The 24,056-nt window shown below is 37.0% G+C and overlaps 1 protein-coding gene across 1 annotated transcript; it reads left to right on the top strand.

Annotated features, from left to right (window-relative positions):
- Positions 1-19,861: 19,861 nt before the first annotated feature.
- Positions 19,862-22,910, top strand: LOC128237941 (uncharacterized). The gene is made up of 2 exons (XM_052953517.1): positions 19,862-20,888; positions 21,304-22,910. Exons 1-2 carry the CDS (start codon positions 19,862-19,864, stop codon positions 22,908-22,910), a joined length of 2,634 nt encoding a protein of 877 aa, XP_052809477.1.
- The last annotated feature ends 1,146 nt before the right edge of the window (positions 22,911-24,056 follow it).

Genomic DNA, 24,056 nt, shown 5'->3' with positions numbered 1-24,056 from the left:
TAACCAGCCCAAAATTTTACATCCGATGTTTTATAATATGATAAGCATTGATGGGGTAAAATGCTATTAAACCATTAAAACGTAAAAGGTTAAACGTAAATGAGCTATTGGGAATTATTTCATGTTAAATGACGATGCTATTAAATGTGCGGAGGCGAAAGTTTGTAAGGCTGTTAAATGCGTTTTGAATTTCGGTTGTTATCCGGATATATTGATTTGAACATGTATTCATTCATTACTAATGTCGCATTTACAAAAAAGTATCGGGTCTCCCACGGAAATAAAGGTTTATAACTACATGTATAAGCTTAGGCGTATCACAACTATCTAACTCACAGGTCGCATTTAACAATACATGTACTATATCACGTTTCTCTTATCGCTTGCTTGTAGTAATTAAGGAAACGCAATACGAGTTAAAATGAAGATAACCGACTTGGGTCGGTTTGGGTCAAAATACTATTTGTCCAATATAATTATCTTCTCTCAATATCAAGGCGGGCGATTTTAACTTTACAAAGAATACTGTGTGGTATTTGAAAAAAAAAAATTAAACACTTATTATTTGAAATGCCAAAGGAGTCTACTATATAGTTAACGTTCCTTTTCATTAAAAAATAACCTATACGGCTATTGTGCGTTGTTTAAGTCGTATTACAGAGAGGCGCATATACTTTCAGATGGGCAAATATTCTTTATTACCGACGAAGAGGTGGGGAAGGTTGTTAACGGCTTTGTAATTGACAAGTTTTTTGACAGAATATATTGTTCTTAATACTTATATGAAAAACTACAGAAACAAGCTCAGTAGCCAAAGTTTAAACATAATCCACTTTTAATGGCACAGGGTAAACGCCAAAGACAAAGAACACAAAAACAAAAACAAAAAATCACAAACAAGAAACATGGAACAACAGCGCAAAACTTTACAAAAAGCACAGTGCATATATACTATATAAACAAAACTAGTTATGTTTATCAAGGATTGTAAGGTACCGCCTTGGAACGGTCAGTAAAATGTAAATTTACCGGGGGTTAAACCAGATTACGTGCACAAAGCATACGTCCCACATAGTTTGTGTTTCCGATTCCACTGCTTAAAAATATAGGGTAGGTGAGACGGAATATTTTATTAATATTGTTTTTCGTTTATTGTATTTTATTTGTGGTTGAAAACTGTGTTTGAATACCATTTTCAGGCCGACAACCATGGCCATTTTGTTTGTGTAAAAATTACATTTGTTATCCAGAAAAAAAAACACTATCCGGTTTTGGGTTTAACATACGGAAATCAATCACAAAAAAGTAGAGCACTGACTTAATTGACATCAGTTCGTTGCATTGGCATAGCTGTAGTGAGTACTCCTTTGTGGGTCGAACTATGCAGTCCTAAGTGAGTGGTCGGTGGTGAGCATTGGGGTGGAAACAAAGAAAACAAAGGGACGGTACGTGTTAAGGTGAGTTGTATCGGGGGTTTGATATATAGAAAACAAGGGGACGGTACGTGTTAAGTTGGGTTGTATCCGTGGTGCGTGCTATTTACAAAATGGGGACTGTACCTATTAAAGTAGAGTGGATCGGGGATATGTGCTACAAAGAAACTTAAAAAGGTTCTGAAGTCACATCATGTTGTTCAATAAATAACATTTTATAATGAACTTCCTTTTAAAAGTTTGTATTCCTCAAAAAATAGTATCAAAATATTTTTGTAAAACCATGACAAATAAATTAACACTACTCATGTACTAATCAATTTGTATTAACTGGGTTTGTCATGAAGAATTGACCCTCAACATTCTAGTACGCACTGTGGGCCAGTCCTTGGTGATTTCAAATGTGAAAAAAAGATGACGAATACAAGACCACCGTCACGACCGGCTCGCCTAACGTCCAGTCAGTATCAACAAGTACTTGGATATTACTATAATACCATTGTATATTCTTGTATTTTTTTATTTCGAGTACATATCAACTGAAATACTTGACATCTTTATCGGCAGGCTACGCTACTTTCCGGCGGGGTTTGCAACAAACCCGAGGACTTTATAGCACATTTACATTTCTACCGGCACACTCCCCTGCTGTTTCAATTCGGGATTTAATACCAACCCACGGACTCTATGGCGCATGGATTTTTCTACATACAGACTTCCCTGCTGTGCCTCGCCATGGTATGTCACAAACCCAAGGAATCTACTGCGCATGGACATTTCCACCGACACACTTCCCTGCTGTCAAGCCAGTGTAAGTGACAAAGCCAAGAAATCAACGGAACATGGACATTTCTACCGACAGACTACCTTCTTTTGTTCTTCGCCGGGGTATTTGACGAAAACCCAAGGACTCAACGGAACATGGACATTTCTACCGTCAGACTACCCTCTGTTGTTCCTCGCCGGGGTATTTGACGAAAACCCAAGGACTCAACGGAACATGGAAATTTCTACCGACAAACTCCCCTGCTGTTTCTTAACTGTATAAGAGACAAACCTAAGGGCTCTATTGAGCATTTTCGTTCATAATAGCAGACTACCCTGATATTCCTGGCCGGGGTATGTGGCAAGCTCAAGGAATCAATGGCGCATGGACATTTCTACCGGCTGACTTCCCAACTGTGTTTAGCTGGGTTTGTTACATAGCATGTCTGAAGCATAGACATCTCTACCGACACACTACCCTGCTGGTTCTAGCAGGGATATGCGACAACTACAAGGACGCTTTGGAGCATGACCATTTCTAACGGCAGACTCCCATTCTGTTTCTAGCCGATGTATGTGACAAACTCAATGACTTTATAAAACATTGAATTTATACCAACGGACTCCCCTGCTCTTTTCCGCCGTGGTATTTGACAAACCAAAGGATTCCATGAAGCATGGACATTTCTACCGAAATATTATCCTGCTGTTCCTCGCCTGGGTATGTGAAAATCCCACGGACTAAATGGCGCATGGACATTTCTACCGACAGACTCCCCAGCTGTTTCTAGCCGGGGTATGTGACAAACCAAAGGACTCTATGGAGTATGGTCATTTCTATCGAAAGATTTTCCTGTTTCTAGCCTTGGCTATGCGATAAATTAAAGGGTGTATGGAACATTGACATTTCTATCGGCATACTCCCCTGTTGTTAAAAGCCGAGATATGTATCAAACCCAAAGACTCAAAGAATTATTGACATTTCTATCGATAGATTTCCTTACTATTTCTAGCCGGGGCATGCGATAAAACAAAGGATTATTCGGAGCATGGACAATGATATCGGCAGACTCCTCTGCTATTTCTAGTCGGGGTATGTGTAAAACCCAAAAACTCTACGCAGAATGGACATTTCTACCGAAAGAGTCTCTTGCTGTTCCTCGCCGGGCTGTGTGTCAAACCAATGGACTCTGTGGAACATGGGCATTTTTACCGGCAAAATACGCTGCTGTTTGAAGCCGGAGTATTTGAAAAACACAAGAACATTATGAAACGTTTCTAGCCAGGGTATGTGACAAAACCAAACACTCTATGGTGCATGGACATTTCTACCGAAAATTTTCCCTGCTGTTTCTAGCCGGGGTATGTGACAAATCCAAGAACTCTATGCAATATGGACATTTCTACCGACAGACTCCCCTTCTGTTTCTTGTCGGGGTATGTGAAAACCCCAGAAACTCTATGCAACATGGACATTTCTACCGAAAAATTCCCCTACTGTTTCTAGCCGGGGTATGTGACAAATCCAAGAACTCTATGCAACATGGACATTTCTACCGACAAACTCCCCTGCTGTTCCTTGTCGGGGTATGTGAAAACCCCAGAAACTTTATGCAACATGGACATTTCTACCGGCAGACTCCACTGTTATTTCTAGCCGGTGTATGCGACACCACCAAAGAATCTATGGGGTATGGACATTTCTACCGACACACTGCCCTGCTGTTTCTAGCCGGGGATTGCAACAAACCCAAGGACAATTTGAGGCATTGCCAAAGGTCCTGAAGTTGCAACTCAAAAAAGATGACGAAGATGATGTCGCTGACGATATTGTATGATCATGTTTGATCAAGATGATGTTATCTCGATCATATATGATTATGATGATGTCAGTGACGATCATATTTGATCATCATGATGCTGATAACGATCGTGTAGGATTAAGATAATGATGATATGATCCAACAGTTACTATAGTATATAATGCTTTTGAATTCCGAAAGAACAAAGTGAAATCGAATTAATTCCTTGTAATAGTTATTTCTTTAAATCGTTAATACTTGTGAAATAGCGAACTCGGTACTGGTTAAGGAAAGGAAAATGGTACCCCGTGTATTGGTGATGTACACAGAGCCCGGATGTCTTTGCAGGGAGCTATGGAGCTAGGGTATCACAACCGAATCTCTTAGAAAGAGCTAGGAAATCTCACCCGAATCTCTTCGCAGGGAGCTAGGGAATCGCACCCGGATTTTTTCGCGGTAAACTAGGGTACGGACCCGAATCTCTTCGCAGGGAGCTAGGGCATCGCTCCCGGATCTCGTCGCAAGGAGCTAGGGTATCGCACCCAGTTTTCGTCGCAAAGAGGTAGGGTATCGCACCCGGATCTCTTCATAAGGAACTAGGTCATCGCATCTGGATGTCTTCAAAGGGAACTAACGTATCGCAACCGGATCTCTTTGCAAGGAGCTAGGATATTGCACCCGGATCTTTTCGCAGGGAGCTAGGGTATCGCACCCGGATCACTTCGCAAAGAGTTAGGGTATCGCACCCGGATCTCTTCGCAATGAACTAGGTCATCACACCCGGATCTCTTCAAAGGAAACTAACGTATCGCAACCGAATCTCTTTGCAAGGAGCTAGGATATCGCACCCGGACAATTTCCAGGATGAATTGAATGCATAGTTTCTGCCGAGATGTAGGATGTTAATTTGGCATGTGAACAAGCCTTTTTCAATGGTATTTAGACAAAATTGTCCATAATAATTATAAGGTCTAAGGTTACGTTTGCGCGGTCAATTGGAAAAAGGTAAGCTTCATATTGACGGCTATAATAATTATATATATCATATTCCAATAATTGACTGGTATAACAAATAGCATGTTTTAATCATTTTCTGAAAACACTATATGAACTGTATCACTATAAGGATACACAAACGCAAAACTATGTTCCTTTCACAATAAGCAAACAAGCGGAACATTCACCACATCTGATAACTGATTATGCTAGTTCCTTTTCGACTCCCAATTTATTATACAACGTGATATCAGGTATACCTTGTTCTGTTTGAAGTTGACTATGACCTTATCGACACCAGGACATTCGATATGAGATCGTCGGATAAAACAATACAATACGGAACATATTGTTAATGAGTATAGAAGATCAGTTTGCTTTGCTACAAATGTTTAACTATTGAAGATATTCCTATACAAAATAAGCAGAAAGCGATAGCGTTTCATAAAATTGAGTGTGATGTTTAACGCGATAAAAACCATTTGTTTCATTTTGTAAACATAGCTCGGGAAAAAAAAACTGTTTCTACATGCTTATGTAACATTAACTTGTTATTCAACTTTGCAGCTAGTGACTGAGTTTGAACCTCAAAACACAAGCTCGTTATTAAACTTTGTAACGAGTGACTGAGTTGGAACCTCGTAGCACAAGCTCGTAATTCAACTTTGTAACGAGTGACTCCATTGAAACCTCAAAACACAAGCTTGTCATTAAACTATGTACCGAGTGCCTCAGTTGGAACCTCGTAACACGAGTTCGTCATTCAGCATTTTAACGAGTGACTTAGTTGGAACCTCGTAGCACAAGCTTGTTATTCAACTTTGTAACGAGTGACTCTATTGAAACCTCAAAACACAAGCTTGTCATTTAACTATGTAACGAGTGTCTCAGTTAGAACCTCGTAACACGAGTTCGTCATTCAGCATTTTAACGAGTGACTTAGTTGGAACCTCGTAGCACAAGCTTGTTATTCAACTTTGTAACGAGTGACTGTATTGAAACCCCAAAACACAAGCTTGTCATTAAACTATGTAACGTGTGCTTCAGTTGAAACCTCGTAACACGAGTTCGTCATTCAGCATTGTAACGAGTGACTTAGTTGGAACCTCGTAGCACAAGCTTGTTATTCAACTTTTTAACGAATGACTCTATTGAAACCTCAAAACACAAGCTTGTCATTAAACAATGTTACGAGTGCCTCAAATGGAACCTCGTAAAACGAGTTCGTCATTCAGCATTGTAACGAGTGACTGAGTTGGAACCTCGTAGCACAAGCTTGTTATTCAACTTTGTAACGAGTGACTCTATTGAAACCTCAAAACATAAGCTTGTCATTAAACAATGTAACGAGTGCCTCAGTTGGAACCTCGTAACACGAGTTCGTCATTCAGCATTTTAACGAGTGACTTAGTTGGAACCTCGTAGCACAAGCTTGTTATTCAACTTTTTAACGAGTGACTCTATTGAAACCTCAAAACACAAGCTTGTCATTAAACAATGTAACGAGTGCCTCAAATGGAACCTCGTAAAACGAGTTCGTCATTCAGCATTGTAACGAGTGACTGAGTTGGAACCTCGTAGCACAAGCTTGTTATTCAACTTTGTAACGAGTGACTCGGTTGGAGCCTCAAAACACAAGCTTGTCATTTAACTATGTAACAATTGTCTCAGTTAGAACCTCGTAACACGAGTTCGTCATTCAGCATTTTAACGAGTGACTTAGTTGGAACCTCGTAGCACAAGCTTGTTATTCAACTTTGTAACGAGTGACTCTATTGAAACCCCAAAACACAAGCTTGTCATTAAACTATGTAACGTGTGCCTCAGTTGAAACCTCGTAACACGAGTTCGTCATTCAGCATTGTAACGAGTGACTTAGTTGGAACCTCGTAGCACAAGCTTGTTATTCAACTTTGTAACGAATGACTCTATTGAAACCTCAAAACACAAGCTTGTCATTAAACAATGTAACGAGTGCCTCAGTTAGAACCTCGTAAAACGAGTTCGTCATTCAGCATTTTAACGAGTGACTTAGTTGGAACCTCTAGCACAAGCTTGTTATTCAACTTTGTAACGAGTGACTCTATTGAAACCTCAAAACACAAGCTTGTCATTTAACTATATAACGTGTGTCTCAGTTGGAACCTCGTAACACGAGCTCGTCATTCAACTTTGTAACGAGTGACTCAGTTGGAGCCTCGTAACACGAGCTCGTCATTCAATTTTGTAACGAGTGACTCAGTTGGAGCCTCGTAACACGAGCTCGTCATTCAACTTTGTAACGAGTGACTCAGTTGGAGCCTCGTAACACGAGCTCGTCATTCAATTTTGTAACGAGTGACTCAGTTGGAGCCTCGTAACATGAGCTCGTCATTCAACTTTGTAATGAGTGACTCACTCGGAGCCTCGTAACACGAACTCGTCATTCAACTTTGTAACGAGTGACTCAGTTGGAGCCTCGTAACACGAGCTCGTCATTCAACTTTGTAACGAGTGACTCAGTTGGAGCCTCGTAACACGAGCTCGTCGTTCAACTTTGTAACGAGTGACTCAGTTGGAGCCTCGTAACACGAGCTCGTCATTCAACTTTGTAACGAGTGACTCAGTTGGAGCCTCGTAACACGAGCTCGTCATTCAACTTTGTAACGAGTGATTCAGTTGGAGTCTCGTAACACGAGCTCGTCATTCAACTTTGTAACGAGTGATTCAGTTGGAGTCTCGTAACACGAGCTCGTCATTCAACTTTGTAACGAGTGATTCAGTTGGAGTCTCGTATCACGAGCTCGTCATTCAACTTTGTAACGAGTGATTCAGTTGGAGCCTCGTAACACGAGCTCGTCATTCAACTTTGTAACGAGTGATTCAGTTGGAGCCTCGTAACACGAGCTCGTCATTCAACTTTGTAACGAGTGACTCAATTGGAACCTCGTAACAAAAGCCAATCCTTGACGTATGTTGGTGGACAGCAAATGATACAATTGGCCGGGTACTCTGGTTTCCCCATGAGTATAATCTACACTTTTGCACCCGTGAAATAAAAAAAGTTTGAACTTAACAAGTTTGCGTATGCCTTTAGAATATTGCTCGAAAATAATTTAAATGCTGCAACTTCACGTGTTTGAGCTTTGTTCGTATTGTTAGTTCCGAATGATATTCATTTGACCTTCATTCTTAGGCTAAACAAACATTAAGTGTATTTTTTTAAATAAATAAATTTTAAAAACTGACAAAAATGCATTAGTATACATTACATGAAAGAAAATAAACAACAACGCTATGATACACTCATAATTTCAAACTAAGATAACAATTCTGATTTATGAATTAAGTAAACTCAGCCCATCCTTGTTTATTTCTGGTAAAAAAAAGGGTTATACATGGACGCTTTCATTTATTAAAATTATATATCAGTTACTTTGCAAAGCGTTCAAGGTCAGTCCTTTTCTTTAATCGGGTTTATAAGACGTGTAAATTGCATCTTGTGGTATTTATGAAATAAGATAACTCACATGTGAACTGCTACTGTTGACTGCCTTACTATGTTTTTTTGATATAAGCTTTATATATCATGGTATTAGGCGGCTTTATACATGATTAACCCTGTTGTTTCATTGTGATGCACTTGATTTTATATTTTATCATATTGATCTTTGTTTTTGAGTACATGTTTCCTAAATATTGAATAACTTAATTAGGTGTTTTAAAGAGGAAAACAGCTCCACGCAAAGCGCTGGCCTTAAATCACTACCCGGTTTAAATGACAATAAACGGGGAATATTTATCTTAACCGCAGGTATGGTTGAACTTTAGTGTCTTGGTTCAGTTTGTAGGAACCAGAAAAGATTGTCCCTGATTGGTTATAAAAAATATAATGCAAACCGGGAGAAATCAGTGGTTAATTTCCAGCAATCAAATGACCCATCACGTTTTGTAAAACAGGGTATGAACAAATAAGTCGATCTCTTAATCATCATTTACGAAGTTAAGTAGTAAGTTTAAATATCAAGCTGTACAAGCCCAACTTAATATTTTAACAACGTATGCAAAAACATGGGTATAACAGATTGAATAAATCGAAATGTGCACATTTATTTTTAAATAAGTCCGTGTTATGTTGGGCGGAGTTATGATTCACCTTTACGTAGATTAATATTCCCAAAATAAAATGCGTCTTGAGACTCGCAGCAAACATGTTCCTAAATATCCGATTACGAAATCGTACTGACATGGCACTTGGGGTTCTTGGTTGCTACCTTATGATACTCCGCCTTGACAAAAGAAAAATTATGTTTATATGCCACAAACTTTGTTGCATGAAGACACATACTAACCCAAACAAATGTTTGACTTCAAACGTTATTGATTTCTGATACGCAAACGTTGAGTAACACCAGACCTCTCAGCTCAACAAGGAATATGACAACCCAGCTATATACAGTGATATCTCGTATTTCCGCCAAAATCAACATGAAAACGTATTGAAAATATACATGTTGTCAACTATCACAAACATCAATGGCGTTTTCATACCGCTGGCAATCCGGACTTTGACCGGTTTAAATTGGTCCATCCCCGTGTATGCAAATCCGCTATAATGGCTGTCACTGAATCCCCCGCCGTAGTATACAACGCGACAGCAATTGTGCGATTCCTGACGAACACCCCTGTCCAGGCTCGAACACGTATGCAGGCATTCTGACGTCTGGTAACAACACGTGACTTCGTAAAGCCTCTTTTATGTGAACAGACGTTACATACATAAGGACTAAGTGAAAAAACAACATTCATGTACATGAAGGACGTATGCAATTTTGTGGCCTACGCAGACTTATTGAGTGACGCCATCAAAACGATTTAATTAACTGATGGAATAATTATTCGGCGTCATTCGCATTACTATAACACATCTACATTTGACTCCAAACACAGCTGAATATTTCTGATTCATTTCATTCTGTGCGCTTCTAGTCATTTAGGCGGTGGCTTGGCGGAGGTGTAACTGGGTCCTGAAGTTAGGAATTGACCAAATTAATGGAACAGCCACACCTACATGCGCCGCTGCCTTGGTGACCTTGGCTCTAAGCTATGATTATGAAATCATCACGCTTCTTCCAAATTAAATTTAACATTAAATACTTAGTATTCTATTTCACCATATACTTGCTTACTCTATCACATATATCATGATAACACATGATTTGCATTGTTTCTGTACTTAGCTTCAGATGCCGTGTTATATATTGTATTCTTGCGTTTGTTTTTGATCTTAAATATATTGAATTCTACCTCAGGTGGAATATATCCAAATCGTTCATACGAAATTCTTCCTTTTCAAGATTTCATTGCGATAACCATGTACCATAAGCCTTGATGATGTTCAATGATAACAATTAGTGTACTTCTACCTTGACGCGTTGTCATATAGTATTGTACTTAATGCGACAGTTATGCGATTGTGTTTGATTTGTTTCACTTTGATTTCGAAGTTGTCTATTTGCAAAAAAAAATCAGTTATTAAAACCGCGTATTCGTTTCCAATAAAGGACGAAATGTCAATGGCGTTTAGGTGTTTCATGTCGATTACTCGGTTCGCTGTCTGCCCGAGGACAGAAGATAAGCTCTTCTTAATTCTTTAAAGCACGTTGATTTCTTCCTTATTCAATCTTATCAGATTTAAGATACAAAACCAAGTATAACAATTACTCGACCTACGGTGGTTTATTTTCCTCATTTACTTACCCCTGTTCACATTGTTTACATTTTAAACGTTAAAACTAGGCCAGTATTGACAGTAGTCCTTTAGATGTTTGAGATACCGTAATGAACGCCTCTGGATTTTCAAAATTTTCTTCATCCTTTTAGTACAATGAGACTGCCATTTAGAGGAAATAATATATCAAGTTATGAAATAATTGCTGAAGAGGAGAAGGTATATAAAAGTATAACATGTAAATGTTCATTGGTGTAAGAACAATGTAATTATGTTCTGCTGTATTTAATTTAGTTCAAAATAATTCTCATTCTGGTGATAATAACAATCAAAGCGCTTTAAGCATTGAAAGGCTTTCGGCCTGCTGCGTTTTGTGAGTAAAGTCATGTAATTGTAAATTAATTAACATAAACATCTAAAGATACTTTATGCATGCTCTTTGTCAAAGGTAAGAAATAAATCAGAGCGGGGGCAGTCAAACTCAATGTGAATTAACACAAACAACCCTACAATAATGTTGTTAAACAATGCATTTATCATTAACTATTATGTCATACAATAATGTACATATGTAATGAAATACATAAAAATGTTATCGTCATTCGAAACAATGAATACGCTTTCTTCTTTTTAAATGAATTGTTCTTCACTGTAGAGATGTAATTCTAGTCAGTTCTTTAGAATTTAATATGGTCAATCCTGGTAAAGTTAACAAGCATCATATATTGATAGCACAGGCATGAAGAATCATTAAGATTACTTACACTCCGATATCAACAAATAAACCGACAACGAAAAAACAGCGTGTCCTATTCCAATAATGCGATGTCACACGAATGTCGACGCCGACGGAAGTCCAATCGACTAATGGCAATCACACAGCGTCACGGGTTCCGCTGAATACATCTTTCCATCGATGCTGACGGGCATGGAAACTGGCCTAACCGACGACCACAAAGTGTCATTTGCCACTGAATCCAAAGGGTCATTTGCCACTGAATCCAAAGTGACAAAATTCGAAACATCAACGTTACGCTCAACGCTGATGCGCCCACACAGACCAGAAGTACGCACTCCCACGAGTGTTTGTTACTAACCTGCCCACTGTATACCCACATCGTCTGTAGTACCACAAAAATAACCTGATGATTTATAGTGAGCTATAAGAATGTTATTAATAAATATCAAAGAGTTATTTTTATCAAAAACATAAAACAATCTACAAGAGTATTGAATTATTTTTGATAATGTTTTTAAACATATTTACTGCACTCAACAATGATAACTAAACAAATAAAAAATGTAATAAAACATTGTACCTACCCTGGTGTCAGATGATTTTTAACATTATAAATCATTAATACACCGCCAATCCCACACTACAAAGATGTACGCTTTACAAGTTACCCAACAACTTGTCCGTTCAATTGAAAATGTAATTCTCCCTCTAAAACCTGTTCTCCGATATTTATACGGTTTACTGTGTAGAGGTCAAACTGACCAACCAAACAGTCCTGCCCAGTTAGTAGTATATGAAGTAAAGTGGTCAGCCAAGCAAATCGTAAAATCGGTAGATAAACCTCTCTATCTAAAAAATAAAAAAAACTAGTTATTTAATTCACTTTAAATCATGATAAATTGAATGCTACTCTTAAAATTAAATTAAATACAAAACAAACAAAAAACAAATGCTGAAAAAGACCAGACTTGTGACACTCATGATTTTCTTTGCAAATAAGTTTTTATGCTAATACTCAATCAAATCAAAACCATAAGGTATCAGTCATTTTAGACACTCATTTAATATGTGATGCCCAAATTATAACAACAGTATGGATAAAACTGAATTGAATATAAAACCTTTTCTGGATTTTTTGTTTCATGAACAAAATACCTCTAGATCAAATCACCCATGTAGTATTTGTTCTCTCTATGTGTTGATGCATCTTTTTATTGCCCGCAACCCGTGACACTAGTGGACAAAATGGACATATTTTTATCAGTGGTTTATAAATACGCTTATGCAACATGTTGTAGACTCTGGGCTTAAATCACTGAGACAGACTGAAAAATCTTTACACGCATTCCGTTTCAATCAACATTACATTACTATACTTAAAATTCGTAGGAGGCCGAAAGCATGTCAACGCTTTAAGCGCTTTGATTTTATTTGTAATAGTGTATAATATGCATTTAGTAATGGATAGGAGTTGTTAGTATGTAAGTATACAAATAAATGGCTTGATGTGTAAGTACATACTTACAATCTTTAAGGGTCAGGGTGGTATTGGTCATCCCCTGACAACACTTTGGCCATGTTTAGTCTTAAATGGTGCATTTTGGTGTATTGTTTTGTTTTTACAAGTTTAGGGGGTGGCTCCCGGTCAGTCATCCCTTGCTGAAATATGTTACGAATAATTATAATAAGAAGTAGAATTATTTTTTTTCAGTTTTTGATATTGCTCGTGTTGGCACCTTCGACCATGGTTTGCGCCTTTTTTGGCATTAAAGGGTTGTAAGATATACACTAGACCACACTTATAAGTACTCAGTTTAGGCATAGTTTATTGTGTAAACAGGGGTTTAATAAAAGTTGTCAAAGTAAAACGAATGAATTCAATAACCCCGTGACTGCTATGTTTTACTCAGTAAGGCCTTAATGAAATACTTAATTTAAGTTTTGCCATGAATTAAACCGAAAAAAGGATAAACGTTGATGCAATATTTAAAGTAGATAAGATAAGATATCAAAAATACACCAGAATGCACCAGTTAAGACTTAAATTAGCCAAGGTGTTCTTTAAAGGAGGTCCCAAGACCCCATTGTATGTCTGAGGCATAGTCATTACGATTCCATGGGGAGTCCAACGTGCGCCCTCTTGTCATATGATGTAATTTTGTTATATATCGCGATATGTCTTCGGAAGTAATGCTCGTCCCTATTATCATATCGTATTCAAGATTGTGATATATCGCGATACTTCTTTGGTAATAATAATTGCCACTATTATCACATCGCATTCAAGATTGTGATATATTGCGATAAGTCTTTGAAAATAATACGTGTCCCTGGTATCACATCGTACTCAATTATGTGACATATCAATGAACGTCTTATGTAGTAATTCTTGTCCCTAATATCACAACAAATGCAAGTTTGTTACGCATGGCTAAAAGTGTAAGCGAATAATAATCGTTCATTATATCTAATGCAAGTTTGCAATAGGTCGCTTTACGTTTTTGACAAAAATATCACATTTGATGCAAATAAGTGATATTTCCCTTTACGTCTTTGGTAATCATACTTCTACCTAATAAGTAAAAGGTGATAATTTTCCTCTCTCAAATCATATCTGATGCAAGTCTGTTGTATTTCGCTTTACGTCTTTGGTAAATACTCGTACCTAATAACACACTGGATGCAAGTTTGTGATGTATCGCTTGAGTATTTGACAATTATAGCCACCCTTAGTATCACATCTAATGCAAGTTTGTGATATATAGCTATACGTACTTGGTGATAATACTCATCCCTAGTATCGTAGCTAATGCAAGTTTGTGTAACGTCGCTGTGCGTTGTTGGAAATGATAGTCATCTGCAAGTTTGTAGCAACTGGATATCTCAGGGTTATAATGTGTATAACCTTAAATATTAGTCGAATGGTTTATGTCCTAATTACATTTGAGTATCATTTCAACCGTGTTGGATAGTTTGTTTTCTGGATTTGTTTAGCTGAAAAAAACTCGTTGTTATATATGTCAGTACTTCGGTTAGATTTACAAATGCAGCCAAAATAAAGTCAATTCAGTAGAACACAAGGCATTTGATCTAATACTGTGCAAGTTTAAGTCAACAAACAATCATTATCTTCCGTGTAGAATAAAGAATACCAATTCGTTCATTGTTGTCTGCCCGTTGGGTAGATTTAAAGATTCGCATACCGCTGCTTTTGTTGGGGATGAAATATTGTCCTGCTTCTTTGTTGAGACGCTTAGTGATCATATAAGGACATCCCTAGAAGACCATTCACAGTGTGTGTGTGTGTGTGTAGCTTAAGAAAGAGCAGTTATTCAATATTAGATTAAATGCGAAATATTTTTTCAAACGTAAGTAGTCTTCTGTGAATGTTTTTGCTTTATTTTGTTCTACAGGAAACGGTCCTTCACTTGATATGAACTTAAAATATTACTTGTTTTAGCGGCGCAAAATATCATCCTCTATAATCCTCGCACTCGCTTTGGTAAATGTCTTGATTCAGTCAATACATACATATCGAGATAAAAAATAATATTCATAACGACGTTTAACTCTGTAACTTTTGCTATAATTATGGTTGAACGATGCTAAGTTGATACAATTCTAAAACGCATTAAAACAATGACTAAATTAATCATAATTCACAAAATGATTCTAAGCTAGATTAAGGTGAAACATGGTAAAGGTTATTAGTGAATGAATGATAGTGAGATATTAGGCTATACCCTAACAAAACCACTTTTGCTTTTTTACCTTTTTGCGAAACGCACAATTGCTGTATCATTGAATTGATCTCATTACAACATTTGTGTTGATGTGTTTCGTAATATGTCAATAGTTATTCATTTATATCGCTTAGATAGGAAGTTTTTTTTATTAAACACAATGAATTACATGTGTATTTGTCATAACCGTCTATCCGCTGTCGGACATATACCATAGACACACGGGGCAATATACTTTGAAAAAGCGTGTTTCTGATATTAACCACCCTGTCTTTTTCTTCCGTCCGTCGTTGGCACATTTACCAAAGACAAGCGACGTCATAAAGTCTTGTTAGAACGGCTCCCCTATAATGCTTATCCTGTCTATTTGTTCCGTCCGTCCATTCGTCGTTTGCACATGTACAAAAACATGCGGCGTCATAAGGATTTATGAAAGCATCTCGCCAATTTCACTTACCCTGTCTATTTGTTCCGTCCGTCTACCCGTCGTTTTCAAATCTACTTAATACATGCGGCGTCATAAGGACTTGTAAGGGAGGCTCTCCTGTTGTAATTACCCTGACTATTTGTTATGTCCTTTCATCCGTTGTTTGCACATATAAAAGCCATACGGCGTCATTAGTAAAAGCGATTCTCCTATAGTAATATCATATTCTGTCTTATCATTTCGTTCATCCGTTGTTTGCGCATGTTTAAAAGAATAAAGCGTCATTAGGAATTGTGAAAGTGGCGGCTCTCCTTAATTATCTGACTATTTGTTCCGTCTATCCATCCATACTTGCACATATACTTAAGAAATTGGGCGTCATTTGGACTTGTAAAAGGGACTCTCCTGTAGGTATTACATTGTATGAATGCTCCGTTCATCGACTGGACGTTAACAAATGTACACATTCAAGGGGCGTCATTTGGTCTTGTGAAAGCGGCTCTCATATAGAAATTACCCTGTCAATTTGTTCCATCTATCCTTTCATCGTTTACACATATACTTAAATTATTGGGCGTCATTTGGGCTTGTGAAAGGGGTTCTCGTTTAGTTATAACCCTGTCTATTTTTACTCTCCGTACATCCGTCGTTGGCACATGAACAGAGGCATGCAGCGTTATTAGGACTTGTGAAAGAGGTCCTCCTATAGTAATTACCCTGACTCCTTTTTCCGTCCGTCCGTCGTTTGCTCATGTACAAAGACGTGTCATTAGGCCTTGTAAAAGCGGAAGCATTACCAGTTAAAGTATCTTAGTGCATTCAGTTTAAGTGCTTGTTTATTATTTCTTTAGATACACACATTAATGCAATCAGAACAATACAAGAACAAATAGATACATGTAAAGTGTGTTTTTATTTGGCCGAACAAAATGGCTGCAAGAGAACATCTAAAGTAATACAAACAGTTTAAACGCTCATAAAAAAACAGCTATACGTCCTCAAAATAAGCATGTAAAACGACCTAAAGCATACTTTAGCAGTAAGTTTGATCATGTATGTACGGATGTGTAGCGAGAACGAAATAAAACATTATCAATAAAGGCACATTATAACTTTCGCTCATCAATAATTTGAATAATTTCAACAATTGAGCAGTAACATCATCAACGCTATTGATAATAGTCATGTTGTTGTTCCGGAACTTTATTAGGAAGAATACTATCTTTGCATACACACATCTCGTCACGACGTAAACGTTATACTTATATTTTTTACCGGTGCTGCGCCACTTGCAAACATATGTTTAATTGAACATTCGTGATAATTAATACGATAAATAACACAATTCAACAAACATATTGTTTGCATGATATTTACTTATTAATAAGAAGCATTATGACAATATGCACATTTATATAACAAACAGTTCCTCTTCCGAGCAATTGACATAAATAGGCTTATAGATATATCCAAACCCATTTTACGTAACGATACGTTCAAGTATCAAAGACAGTTAAAACATACAATCTGAGTATTTTTAACTGTAATATGATTTTTCTTACAACAATACACCAACACGAGTTGTGTTTGACACAAGTTGCTTTTCGAAAGAATGTTTTTATTAAAAACAATATAATATTCCTTCCAGCATGTTTTAAGGGTAAGGTTTAGCTAACCGTTTTTGCAAAAAAAGCTTTTTAGTGTTCTACAACCGTCGTCGAATATTGTAATTATCGGTTATCATTCGTTCTTTTTCTACTTAGTTGATCTCGGTTCCAAATAATTTGTTTTGGGTTCAAATATCAAATGCATTTGAAGAACCGGTCTTTAAAATAATTACGATTTTATTAGAACATTGTTTACATGTGCTTCCTCTTGTAACGCTGAAGGCAAGTTGAAATCAGTTTAAAGAGGTTTAAACCAAATACGTTCACATGTGATTAAACCGACCAAGGCATTTTATCTATTCCTATATCTTGTATTATTCTCACTGACAAATGTTAAACTTCATAATGCTGGTCATTTGTATCTGGATCAACTGATCATAGAACGAAGGATCGATGTTATCACACTGCAATTAGTTGTCGTCAAAATGTAAAAGGGTTAGGGTAGGGTTATTTTATTGCAGAATATTTGTCTCATGTTTAAATTTCCAAACAAACGACTTTGAAAAAAGTACTTGTTTCGGTGATTTGAATCGATACAATTTTTGAAAACATGTTTAAATAAGTATTTATATTCCTTATTGCACATAATTCTATCATGAGTCTTATCTAAGCGCCTCACGATTGCTTCCCTTAATCATAAGTGTCCATTTGAAATAGCAGTTATAACATTTGCGATAAAAACGGACAGTGTAAGTCGCGACTTGGGCAGAAAAGTAATTTAAAAAATTGACATTCAAATGATGATATTTTTAATTGAAGTATTAAAATAGATAATTTCCATTGCTTTAATAACTGTGTCACATACTTACTCAGTGATAAATCTTAGTTCTCAAATTGTAGCTTTTTATTTACTCCTCTGTGGTAACGTTTGAAGGCTGAAATCTAGTATCGAAACACGTCAGTTGCTTCATACCTCTTTGACAAATGCACACTCACTTATGAAAGAAATAATTCATAGGTCTCACTTTGTGGGTTTCTGGCTGCTCCTTGTGTTGGCGCACGAAGTCAGTCCCTGATCACTTTAAGAGTTTATGCTCAGTTCTTGCAAGGACAAGCGACTTTCGTAACACAGGCAAAACATTTGGCGTCATTATTAATAATTAGGTAATTAGGGCTTTTAAAAGTTTAAATATTACGCAGTAGGTGCAGAAATCAATATGTTTTGGGGCTTTGCGGAATCCGAGAGGAAAAAGCAAGCGTTAAGGTGTGGTTTTCCTACCTTTATTGAGGCGAGACAGCAGTCACTGTAACTATTGACGATACAATCTAAACGCAGTTAAAAGTGTATGATATATCGGTGTACGCTTTTGAATATAATACCTTTACATTATATCACATCTGATGCAAGTGTGTGATATCGCTATACGTCTTCGGTGATAATATTTGTCCATAGTATTACATCTGATGCAAGCTTGTGAGGTACCGCTATACATCTTTGTTAACCTACTCGTGCATAGTATCACATCTGATGCAGGTTTGTGATGTACCACTATACATATTTGGTAACCTACTCGTACATGGTATCACGTCTGATGCAATATGTATGTGAAAAACTACAGAAACAAGCTCAGTGGCCAAAAGTTGAAACATAAACCCCGTTATAACAAGGACGAAGGGCTTGAGGTTCGTGCAGTGTTCTGCGACATCTCTAAGGCACTTGACCGCGTCTAACACCGATGTCTCTTGTCAAACTATACGCACTTGGTATTTCTGGTATTTCTGGTACCTTGCTCGACTGGTTCACTTCCTACCTGGCGGACCGCATGCAACGTGTCGTTAATGCAAATTCTTCCTCTGATTGGTCCTCTACATATGCAAGCGTCCTTCAAAGATCCATTCTCGGTCCTCTTTTGTTCTTGACTTATATAAAAGGCATAGTTCAACAAGTCAACTGTAACGTCAGATTGAAGGAAAAATACATTTTCTCGTGACAAGATTGACTAAGAATTTTTTTTTTATTTCTACTTGTATTTATTTATTTTTTGCATAATTTAACTACGTATAAATGCGTTGCCTGTCTAACCGTGTGTCATTTATCTTTTTTTGTTTTCATATCATTTCCTGAATACAAATTATATTTCTAAAGATATGATTTTTTTCCCTTAAAAGATTAAAGTTTATGTTTGATTAAAATAATATGTTTGAACTTAAAACATGTAAGTCAACCTCAATGTCATTTTCCCAACCTGTAACCTGTTGTAAATTATATTACATTGTAAATTTATTTTTCATGGAAAGTGTTGTGAAGGACTATTGATAATAGTTTTATGTAACCTTCTCTGGGGGATATAAAAAAGAGAGTTGTTGACTGCTACAAAATGATGTAACAAAAAACAAAACAAAATAAAGTTAAAATTGAAAGAAGTATAGTTTAGTGTTCTTCAAACCCAAAACATGACTAAAACCTCTTCACCCAGGAGAACAAAATTGGTAGCAGAGCGTGGTTTTGTGAGAGACTTATAGGGTTGTTGTGTTTTCGGACGAAGAATAAAAAGTGGTATAGTAATTCGGACGAAACATTCGGACCACGTGAAACATTTATCTTTAAAAATTAGTTCATATAAGTTTATATCAGCATCATGTCTGATCACGAGGATAGTTCACAGATATCTGCAGAAATAGAATATGCCTCATTAAAACAAAAGAAGTCGAGAACCAAAGCAGGTTATACCCGAATAAGAAATAGACTTTTGGATCTGTGTAAATCGGACTCTGACACTAGTGGTGAGGAGCTAAAAGAATGTTTAGACCGATTGGAAGCAGAAATGGACAAATACCAAAGTAGCCTAGACAATATGATTGAACATTTAAAAATTACAAAGAACACAAAAGAGTTGAAAAAAGTTACAGAAGAGGTGGAAGAGTGCGATAGTAGTTATGAAAAAGGGGCAAAAGAGTACCACAGGAAACAGAAAGAGATAAGTACAGGTCAAGAAAGTCATGGCGCTGAAGAAGAAAGTAAAATTGGTAAGGATCTTTGGAAACAATTGAAAAAGGTTTCTATACCAATTTTTCACGGAAACAAAATTAAGTTCCCCGCATGGAAAGCTGCATATTACTCATGTGTAGACAGCGCAGAGCATTGTAGTGCCGAATATAAACTTTTGCAGCTCAGGCAATATCTAGGAGGGGAGGCATTGGCTTCTATAGAAAATCTTGGTCATTCTGCGGCGGCTTATGATGCTGCGAAGGAACGATTAGAAAGGAAATATGGAGGTACAAAACGCATTGTAAATAGATTTCTGGATGAACTGGAGAAATTTCCACCTCTTAAAAATGAAAATGTGAAAGGATTAGAAAATTTTGCTGATTTATTGGACATTGCCGTCATAAATTTGAAGGAAGTAGACCATGTGGAAGATTTGAATGATGGGTCACTGTACTATAGACTTATGAAAAAGTTGCCGCAGTCTATTCGCTACAATAGGAATGTTCATGAACAAGAATTAGTAGAAGGAGTAGAAACGTTAAGAACATTTGTGAACCAAGAGGCAGAATATGCTGTTAACGCTGAAGAAACCATCTATGGGTTAACAAATCACCATTTTAACAGACAAACTGAAAAGCCAGCTAGATCCTATTTTGGAAACACAGATCAGAAGAAAGGTGCATGTAGAATTTGCTACAAAGATCATAGAGTTTGGGAATGCCAAAGATTTAAAAATATGACAATAGAAGATAGGTGGAAGAAGGCAAAAGAAAACCGTTTATGTTTTCGTTGTTTACAATCAAGTCATACTGGAAAAGAATGTCGATATAAAGGGAAATGTGGCATAGATGGATGCGAAAAAACCCACAATCGATTACTGCACAATGTAGGAAGAGCTGTAGATGCAGGATTAAATGCTCAGGCTGAAACATTTGAACCAAAGGCACAAACACAAGAAAGAGTGTTTACATCTAGTCATTCAAACTACATATCATTAAGAACAGTTCCTGTAATAATCAAAGTGCATGAGAAAGAAATCAAAATAAAATGCATTACTTGATGATGGTAGTACAAAATCATACATAAATGAAGATGTTATTGCTGAACTTGGAATTAGTGGTGAAAAACAAACAGTTGAAGTCAATGTAATAAATGGTAAAACTGAAAGATTTGACACAATGGAAGCTAACTTTACTTTGCTTGATACAAGCAAAAACTTTGAGATTGAAATGACTGTTCAAACAACAAAAAATGTAACAGGAAGGCTGCAAGCTAGCGACTGGAATAGAAATGCAAAGAAATGGTCACATCTTCAGGGAATCAACTTTCCGAGAATTGGCAAACGGTCAAAGGTTGATCTGCTTATTGGACTTGACTATGTTGAATTACACAGATCACTAGGTGAGATACAGAGTGAAAATGGGTCTCCAGTGGCGCGATTAACTCCTCTTGGCTGGACATGTGTAGGGCCAACAAATGAGCATCAGACAAATTTCTTTACCTTTCACATCAACAATGATGAAATGGATAACACGTTACAGAAATTCTGGGAAATTGAAAATGAAGGAGTGCAAGAGAAATCAGTCATGTCAATGAAAGATAGAGATATTTATGAGAGCACAGAGAAAACAATGAAATTTGAAGACAATCACTATGTTGTAGAAATACCATGGAAAGAGAACAGAAATGAATTGTTAAACAATTATGAAATGGCAAAAAGACGCCTTGAAAGCACAGAAAAGAAACTAAGAAAAGAACCAGTAGTTGAAAAGATGTATAATGAGACAATTCAAGGTTACCTTACAAAAGGCTATATAGAAAAGGTGGAAACGGATGAAAAGGAAGAAAGTTTAAAAGAAAATAACTGGCTGTTACCTCACTTTCCAGTTGTGAAAATGAACAAAGATACAACAAAGGTAAGAATAGTCTTCGACGCGTCTGCTAGTTGTAAAGGAGCAAGTTTGAATGACGTGATAGAGCAGGGGCCCAGCTTACAAAACAATTTGTTCGATGTTCTGTTGCGATTTAGAAGAGACAAGATCGCAGTAGCATGTGATATCCAAGAAATGTATCTTCGAGTCGGAATCATACCTCCAGATAGAAGATTTCATCGCTTTTTATGGCGACCATCTCCAGAACTAGAACCAGATGTCTATCAGTTTAACAGACTTGTTTTTGGGGTGAACGCATCTCCATTCCTGGCTCAGTTTGTGTCTCAATATAATGCTAGACTGTATGAAAATGAGTACCCTTTGGCAGCAGAAACAGTGTTGAAATCGACATATATGGACGACAGCATGGACTCGGTTGATAATGATAAAGTTGCAATTAGATTGTATAAAGAACTTACAGCCCTTTGGGAAAAGGCAGGAATGGATGCTCGAAAATGGATATCAAACTCCAAAACGGTACTAGAACAGATTCCAGTAGAACATAGAGCAAAGACGGTAGATTTACAAAAGAATGAACTTCCCAAGGTGAAAACACTAGGGGTAACATGGGTACCTGAAGAAGATATATTTTCATTCGAATTCACAGCAGTTGATGAAAACAAGCGCATGACAAAGCGTGAATATCTCAAGAAAATATCGACATTATTTGATCCGCTGGGATTGTTAACTCCATACAACATTAGAGCTAAAATGTTAATGCAGGACATTTGGATCTCAGGTGTTGATTGGGACGAAAAAGTACATTAAAAAAACAGAATAAAAATTGGTGATTGGTTTGAAGAACTAGCTTTTGTTCATCAAATTAAGGTTCCAAGATGCATTTCAAGTTATGAAAGAACTGAAAAACTAACACTGCATGCATTTTCTGATGCTTCACAAAGTGCATATGGGGCAGCTGTTTATGCTAGATGCCAACATGAAAAAAAGTGAAATTTCAGTGATTTTAGTAGCATCAAAAAGTAGAGTGGCACCGATATCTGCTATAAGCATTCCAAGGCTAGAACTAATGGCTCAGCTCAGTTGAGTGCACAACTTACATCAAACATGTGTGAAGCTCTTGAAATAGACATTAGTGAATGTACATTTTGGACTGATAGTATGGATGTGGTATTTTGGGTTCGGAATCAGAGCCGTGTATTCAAGACATTTGTAGCCAACAGAGTTGGAGAAATTCAGAAACGCACAACACCGAGTCAGTGGCGTCACATACCAGGAAAACAGAATCCATCTGATCTTCTTTCAAGAGGACTGAACATTACCAAACTCATTGAAGATAAAACATGGTGGGAAGGACCAGAATTCTTGAAAGAAAATGAAACGGAATGGCCTCAAACATCAGTACCAGAATCGAAAGAAAGACAAGAGATGAAAAAGTCTGCAAATGAAAAAAAATGATGAAAAGACATTTAATGTAAATGCCAAGGACAGTTTCAATATGAAAGATATAGAAACTATAAGTGCAAAACAACAAAATGTTTGGCGATTGGATCCAACTAGATACTCAAGTTGGAAAAGGTTGAAACGAGTCAATGCATGGGTTATGAGATTCATCCAAAACTGCCTGTTAAATAGTGAAGACAGGAAAGTAGGTGTCCTGACATTTGATGAATTACAAGACAGTGAAAGACAAATAACACAGGCAACACAGAAGAAACAGTTTCAAGAGTATAGAGACATTGTAAATGGAAAGTTATTGCAGAAAAACAGTATTTTGTTGTCATTGAATCCAGTGTCAGACACAGATGGTGTTATCAGAAGCAGTTCAAGGTTAAAATATGCTGATTTCATGCCATTTGAAAGTAGAAATCCAATCATATTACCAAGACATTCATGGACAACAAAACTGATTGTAAGAGACATTCAAGAAAAGAACGGGCATAGTGGAACAAATCT

The sequence above is a fragment of the Mya arenaria genome, chromosome 6 (genome assembly GCF_026914265.1).
Source record: "Mya arenaria isolate MELC-2E11 chromosome 6, ASM2691426v1".
NCBI lineage: Eukaryota > Metazoa > Mollusca > Bivalvia > Myida > Myidae > Mya > Mya arenaria.
This window is presented reverse-complemented; position numbering and strand designations above follow the sequence as displayed.

Coding starts and splice junctions, on each gene's coding strand:
- LOC128237941 (XM_052953517.1), top strand. CDS start 19,862: ATGTCTGATCACGAGGATAGTTCACAGATATCTGCAGAAATAGAATAT. Junction 20,889..21,303: donor AAACACAGATCAGAAGAAAG/GTGCATGTAGAA, acceptor ACATAAATGAAG/ATGTTATTGCTGAACTTGGA.